Source organism: Hemibagrus wyckioides, linkage group LG03 (assembly GCF_019097595.1).
Source record: "Hemibagrus wyckioides isolate EC202008001 linkage group LG03, SWU_Hwy_1.0, whole genome shotgun sequence".
Lineage (NCBI taxonomy): Eukaryota > Metazoa > Chordata > Actinopteri > Siluriformes > Bagridae > Hemibagrus > Hemibagrus wyckioides.
The window spans coordinates 23,192,728-23,200,725 of record NC_080712.1 but is presented as its reverse complement, the minus strand read 5'-3'; the positions used below and the strand labels follow the sequence as shown (position 1 = coordinate 23,200,725).

The window sequence follows — 7,998 nt, the reverse complement described above, 5'->3', positions numbered from 1 at the left end:
TGTTGTGGTCTGTGATTTACAGGATTCAGTGAGATTGTTGGAGATGTGCAAATGAAATTAGCCAGCTAAATTCCATTAGTCAAGCTCTTTGATCAGTTGTAGAGCGAGCTGAATTTGATGGGGAAATAAATACTACTGTCTATAAATACTACTACTACTTCTACTACTACTACTACTACTAATAATAATAATAAAATGATGATGACATATGCTCTAATTAATTTATTGCATCTGATTAAAGTGTTTAATGACTGTGAGAACTTTTACTTGGTCCTAGCTATTGAAGGTATTTTTCAAATGTTCAAATCCCTGGTCAATGGAATAGAGAAAACAGCTTTAACACCTAAAACAGAATATAATGATCTTTCATAAGGGAAGATATGAGAGTACAATTAAAAGCACCAATAAGCACAGTCATTCGTATATATATATATATATATATATATATATATATATATATATATATATATATATATATATATATATACATATATACACTATATTGCCAAATCATTGAATTCAAGTGATGTTTTTCAGGGGTTGGACTTGACCCCTTTGTTCCAGTGAAAGGAACTCCTAATGCTTCAGCATACCAAGAGAATGCTCCCAACTTTTTGTGAACAGTTTGGGGATGACCCCTTCCAGTTACAACATGAACTGGTTCACAATCTCCACTCTAATTCATCCCAAAGGTGTTCTATCAGGTTGAGGTCAGGATGCAGGCCAGTCAAGGTGCAGGACAGTCAAGTTCCTCCACACCAAACTCGCTCATCCATGTCTTTATGGACCTTGCTTTGTGCACTGGTCTGCAGTCATGTCGGAACAGGAAGGGGTCATCCCCAAACGGTTCCCACAAAGTTGGGAGCATGAAATTGTCCAAAATGTCTTGGTATGCTAAAGCATTAAGAGTTCCTTTTACTGGAACTAAGGGGTCAATCACAGCCCCTGAAAAACAACACCTGAATTCAATGATTTAGAAGGGTGTCCCAAAACCTTTGGCAATATAGTGTATATAGGAATTAAAGATCGCATTTATATTGCACTCAAAAATACTGCTTTAATCGTTCACTCCTAACATCTTAATATACACTCTGTGGTCATTTTGTAAGCTGTGCCTCACATTAAACGTCTTGCATCTTTCAGAATATAAAATAAAAGTATAAATAAATAGACATTTACGCTCTACGAGCCAAGCGGTGCATTTTATGATGATTACTCGATGTTCGTACACGTCACCACAGATGCTGATTGTGATTGGTGAACACGCCCAGTGCACGACGCGCACGCGTGAGAAGTTTGAAAGCAGCTGTTAGCGGCGAAGCTGCGGTTCAACGTGTGATGAGCTGCGTAATTTCAAAACGCACTGACATCAAGATCAAGCTTTCTTTGGTTTTTATTAGAGGTATCAATTAACATTAAACACAACACTAAACACGGGACTGTTATACGGCGCATCTTTTACCAATAGGTTCGCACATGCAGCTTTAAAGTTACGGTCCATAACGAGAATTCCAGCCACAAGATAGCGCTTTAGGTACAGACAACGGGCATGTTTCATTAAAACGAAAGAAATGTGACCGGGGGAAAAAAAAACATGGAGTTAGGATTAACTTCGATATCATACACTTTTAAAATGCCGCACATTAGAAAATCACGTCATGTTGTGTTATGTGGTTAAAATTACGTCATTATGAAATATTATAGTAGTATAATAATTTCAATGTAAGGAGCGTTTCAATGTAGAATATACATCTAATTGGCTAAAAAAAAGCTAGCTACGTATAAATGGGTTATAGCCGTTATTTAGTCAATAAAATAAGGGGCAAAGAGTGATTTAAGGCTTTAAAAGCATCCCAGGTTACAGGCTACACGTGCTGGATGCCAGATCCTATAATGTTTATTGTCTTGTTGGACAAGTCATTCAATTCTTTAGGTTAGAGTTTCTTTTATCATTTAGACTGGCAAATAGTGTAATAAGGCCTGTTCAGCAGCGCATTAAAATTCCCACACCTGATGAACACGAGTGTTTCATGCTTTCACACAGCTGCAGCACCGCTGTACTGAAGGTTAGGAATCACTTTAACATAATGCAAACATCTCGTTTGGACCGATATGCACACGTTACATGAACAAATTTACCACGCAGGCATGAATTCACACCGGAGATGGCTTTGTATAGCTCTGTTGTGCCGCACTGGTTCCCTGTATACAAGGTTTGGGCAAACTGACGCGTTTTGCGCATTTCCTGCACTGTAGCGTTCACACACCGCTGGGAGGAGGGGGGAAGAGGCAGGGCTGCAGGAAACCGAGCACCGATGAACAGCTAAACGGCCCGGGAAGCTGAAGAAGAGCGAACAGAAACGGCACCTATCCTCGGCCCTCAACCATTTCCCCTTCATCAGTTGGAGGTGTGAGAAATAAATCGTTCCCAAATGACCGGAGGACAAGCTGGACTCCGTCCCGAGCTCCGGCCTGGGGAGGATCAGTAGGAGAGGATTTTTACCCCTGAGGAGCTCCAGCTCGGGCATGTTTTTGCTCTCATGCAGAGATCGAGGTGCGGAATCCCCCATGTGAAGATCGCTACGTTTCTTTCCCCCGTTTGACGCATTGATGATCGAGCTGTTTTTTAAATGACTATCTCATTTAATATCGCATGTTCTTGGGAAACGACAGCAGAGAGCTAAAAGAAGTGAAACCCTTCTATGTGTGCTGCTTGGAGGACTGTCTGTGAGTGTTTCACTGTTCACTTTAACCGGGGAGACTGTGTTTGATTGGTTTATTAGTAGTCAAGATTTTCTCCAGCCGCCCTGTTGAATAACTCAATAACTGTGACAGGGGATTAAAGGTGCGGTCTGTGGATTTAACTGCATTAATATCCGCCACCATGGTGGTCTTCAACGGGCTGCTGAAGATAAAGATCATCGAGGCACTGGACTTGAAACCTACAGCCTGGTCTTTAAGGCATGCCGTGGGACCGAAGGCGCAGAGCTTTTTACTGGACCCGTACATTGCCCTCAACGTGGACGACTCGCGCGTGGGTCAGACGTCCACAAAGCCAAAGACCAACAGCCCTGCATGGCATGATGAGTTTGTAGCTGAGGTGCGTGACGGCCACAAAATTGAGCTCTCGGTGTTTCACGACGCGCCCATTGGCTATGACGACTTTGTGGCCAACTGCACCATCCAGTTCGAGGACCTGCTGCAGAACGGCAGCAAGCACTTCGAGGACTGGGTATGACCGTCCTTCCTGGCTTTTTTCCGCCTTACATATTACAAATGCATCATGCCAGTCACCCAATGAATCCTAGCAACTTAGTTTTGTTGTGGGTTTCCCCCACATGCATGATGCATGTGCATGGCTTTCTTAACCCTCATGCAAGCAGGTTTGCTGTAGCAGCAGAGTGGGGGGCTCTGATCAGCGTTCACATAAACTGGTTGCATAGAGACTGTGGGAGAGGGTGCACAGCCTGTCATAAATATTCCCTGCAGCTGCAGAGAGCCATATTACCATTGCTGTGCAGTCATGTAGTCTGATGGTAAACTGCTAGACAGGGCAGGATAGGCAAATTGCGCAATCCTCTGGACAGCGAGACAGGCAAGATGTTTGTCTCATTTAAGGTACAGGTGACCCTGTTCATACTAATGGAGTCAGCAGTTAGATAGAGTTGTAGTAGAAATGATTTAAGATGTGCGATTTCTTCTCGTTGCCGCAAGCATATGCAGTCATATCTGTTGCTTTAAACAATCTTAACAGTCCTGTGTGAATTAATCTTTATAATGAATGAGTTTGGTAATGTGAGCAAAGTATTGAGGTTTAAACTCTTATTAATTATGGCTTATTATCATGCAATGTCAAGTTCATCTTGATACCTGTTGTTTAATGCATAAATCATATGAACAGGAGTTTATTTGTATTGAGGCACACATTTACACACACACACACACTCTCTCTCTCTCTCTCTCTCTCTCTCTCTCTCTTGCTCTCTCTCTCTATTGCTCTCTCTCTCTCTCTCTCTCTTTTGAAGGGCAATATGACAGGTGTACAGTATGTTTTAAAGCTCGGTCACACCGTGGGCCTGGAGTTTTTGCTTTCTTATTTAAGGCAGACAAAGGATATTGAATTATTAATGTGCCTCTATCAGATCCTGACATAAGGAGGTGCTGCACCATGTTTCATAATATTACATTATATTACAAATTGGACAGGCAGAAGATTGGCAGGTATTGTGTTGGCACAAAGCTTGGTATCTGTGTATTGGCCAAGGCCCGATGCTGAAACGATAATGACATCTTTAACTCTCTGTAAGCTTCTTTTGCTAAGTTTTGTGAACCATCACAGGCATGATGGTGGTGTGCATTAAGACAACACTTGTCTTTGTTCAAGTGTAAGGTCTGTGGCAGAGTTCACACCATAGATAATTCTTGCCCATATTTAACAGGTCTTCCACCCTCCTGTTATTCCTAGCTTTAGAAATTGTAAGATCTTATACTGTTAACTCACTTTCATTCATGTGTGATGGCTTGTTTTGAACTGACCCAAAGTGCCTAAGCTTTTGAGAATCTATGCTCCACACTGCTTCCCCACAGTCTCTCTCTGTTCACTGACGGTGGATGTTTTTCCTTGACATTTACATGGATTTGGTTGCAACAAATAATAAGTTTCCCCTTTGTAAAATAACTCACCTGATTGGCTAAACCTAACACAACAGCCTCCCTCCTGTCCCTAAACTTTTACCTACTTTGGAAAAAGTCTGAACTTTAGGCATGGTGGATTTACATGGATGCCTTAGTAGGCAACTAGGCAGCAACTGTCTGGATAGATATTCTCTTAAGTTAAAAAACAAAGTGTTTATGCTCATGCTGTGGTCTTTTCTAACGCAATAGTGTTGCAGCAGGTTCTTTTCTAATGCTATGTATTGCACATAGCATGTCAAGGAAAAGCCAAAGACACACCATATATTCCCTTTCCTTTCTAGCTCTAAAGATCTTTACATTTGAAAAGTGTCACAGTTAAAAAGTCTGTTTGCTTATGACGCAAAAACAGAGCAGGATGAAGTGGCCACAAAGAGAGAGATAAAGCAAAGAAAAAGCAATGAAGCAGCAAGTGAGCAGTAGTCAAGACGAGATAGTCAAATCTCTAAGAGGAAGCTTGTAAGTAGCATGAAGTACTGCCTGTCTTTATCGAAGAAAGCTCCATAAGCAAATGGAAGTCACTTTGACCATTTTCATTGCATGTGGAGGGGCAGCGTTGTTTGCCAGTTCGAGGAACTACCCTTGTGGTGTATATATTTTCGGAAGCAGAAATTGAATAATTGATGTTGAAATATTTTTTAACCTGCCCGGCAACACTGCATATATTCTGATGGAAAATTATATATATGGTATAGTGTACAAGCACACAAAAGTACGTGTCACTGTTTTCTCATAGTGTGCACATCATTTATTCTCACTGGGAGCTGAATTGTCCTAAAAGTCTAACTGTAGGTTGATTCCAACAGAAAATATTTGTGCTCCATTTGCAAAGAGGAATTTTGTTGACCAAATCTGACCTTTATGTTACACTTAAATGCACATAATAAATACAGCAGCAGGGCCTCTGATGATATGGTTAATGTGTGTGTTAAAAATTAATCTGGCTATAGAGTGGGACTGACAGTGCAGTAATATTGAAAAAGAAAATAACATGTACATAAAGATTAGGAAGGCATTACGTATTAATAATTTTCTAATAGCCCCAAATAACGTTTTAGATCATGATTGTGCAGAATGCTTGATATTCCAGGGGTAGTATAGACAAATGTGAATGATTTTCTCTGACAGCATATACTCTTTCAGGCAGTTATTGACTGAAAGTTACACTACTGACATGTCTGCTACCTGTCAAAGAAAATGATTTATTTTCTTTTGTTCACGTGTGTATATATACATATGTGTGTGTAATGGAGAGAGAGCTAAGATTGACAGAAAATGTATCATTCTTTTGTCAAGACCAAGACAAAATCACATTTACCTTCTAGATTAATCCTTTCTTTTTCTGTTCTTCTCGTGAGTTTGTCATTATGTTTTTTTTATTACTTGCCAGTGGGTTGTAGTTCATTGCAGGAGCCCTTCACGACCGCTGACTTTTGAGTTAAAACACCATAACAGGACTTGCTGGAGATGTGACGTGTGAGATTTGCCGGCTGTGTAAACTTTTGCAAGACCCTTTTCTTCTCTCTTCTTTCACAGCTTGTGTGTCTCTGTGTCTCTTCTGTCCTCACTCACATTACTGTTTTACTATGCTACACCTGTCAAATATTTTTCCTAACCCAAACAGAGTATGTTTTATATGTGGTTGGATGGCACAGAGCATTTAATACTTACATTTAAATTACAAGTATTGGGAAGTGCCACAGAGAATTGAGATATATGCTTATCCTAATGTTAAGCATACATGATAAGCTAACTTAATTTTACCAGGATGTCAATGCATTTTCATGGCACATTATCAAAGGTTTATTTATGATGCACATTTATAAAAAAAATATTGACCACTGTTGTGCTGTATGAAACCACAAATCTAATAATATCACCCAAGATCATAAAATAAAATTAAGAAACTAAGCGGATAAAATGCTAATGATAGTTAAAAGACAGATAAGATACATAATTACATAAGGTTAAATAAAATAATTGAAATGAAAAAACGCATAGAAAGCACACCGCTGCATTAACATAGAGCACACATCTTACAGCTGGACACAAGCCAAAGAGAAAGGGTTTCTTTAATGTTGTTTTTTTTAAAATGACAAACTCTGGGGAAGACCTGACTGATAGAGGTAAACTATTCCAGAATATGGGGCTGTCATTCAAGACTAAAATGTGTGTTTACATGAGATATATACAAAGGAATTACTGTAGGTAACCAACCAAAAGGCAACATAGCAGAGCAAATCTGATAAACAGATAACTGGACAAAGGAGTGATAAGCAATAAGGAGTGATGACAGGTTATGTCATTCATTGTCTTTATCCTTGTGAATCAAGCCTGGGCAAACCATGTGTCAATGGTGCTCCCGTAATGCACAGGGGCATTGTCATGCTGGAACAGGTTTGGACTTGTCCATTCCTGTGAAATAGTAATGCTACAGTTTACATATTTTGTGCTTCCAACTTTGTGGCAATGGTTTGGGGGACATGGGTGTTATGGTCAGGTGTCTACAAAGAGGAGTAACTCTCTAATAAACCAAAACTATAATGGATTATACCTGGAAATATTTTTTCATTTCCTGGAAGGTTATAACTGTATAATAAACTGTATAATAAAAGATGTTTGCTTGCTTTATAATACTGAAAGTGTCTCACTACTCACCTGAAATTCCTAAGAGTGAGGACAGTCTAGTCAATTGGAATCAGAACCACAAGCGATGACTAAGGTTGCATTTTTGCCATTTTATCTAAACTACGTTTCATTGAAAACAGTAGTCTTCCTCCAGGAAATGCACAAAGCTATTAAAATCAGTGTAAATCGATTCAAGGTGATGTAGAGTTGCTGCCAAACATTCTAAACTTAGTGGGTGACTTGGACAGGTAGTAACTTGCTGTTTGCCAGGTTTTCCAGTAAAACAAGACTGTGGCGAATGGAAGAAAATTGGAATGAATGCGCGGTATCTACTTTAAGGCATGTTGGATGCAAGATGTTCTTGGCATACTGAGCAAGAGTCAATAACTCAAGCCCAAATATGTATGGCACATGCCCACACTTGCTGCCTCCTCCTCAATGCTGACTCAGGATTGTCTCTCATTTGGGTTAGTGTCTACGAGAAGAAGAGTATTCCCATTCATGTGCCTTTCACTGTACAAGCCATTACATGCATCTCAGTGTGGTGACAGTTTTCAAGGATTAGTTTCAGCTGAAACTATTCTCAGGCCTTTTCTCAGGTGTGTATTCTCTGCATTAGTTGTGTGTTGGTGATTTAGTTTAAAACTAATACAAAGCAGGAATATGTGACACAGTGTA

General features: G+C 39.9%; 1 protein-coding gene across 1 annotated transcript in view; it reads left to right on the top strand.

The window, feature by feature from the left end:
• The first annotated feature begins 2,259 nt into the window (after positions 1-2,259).
• Positions 2,260-7,998, top strand: part of prkceb (protein kinase C, epsilon b) — an 81,428-nt gene continuing 75,689 nt past the window's right edge. Inside the window, exon 1 of the mRNA XM_058385369.1 lies at positions 2,260-3,232. Coding sequence (XP_058241352.1) covers positions 2,885-3,232 — 348 coding nt within the window. The 5' untranslated portion in view covers positions 2,260-2,884. The remainder of the gene's footprint in view (positions 3,233-7,998) is intronic.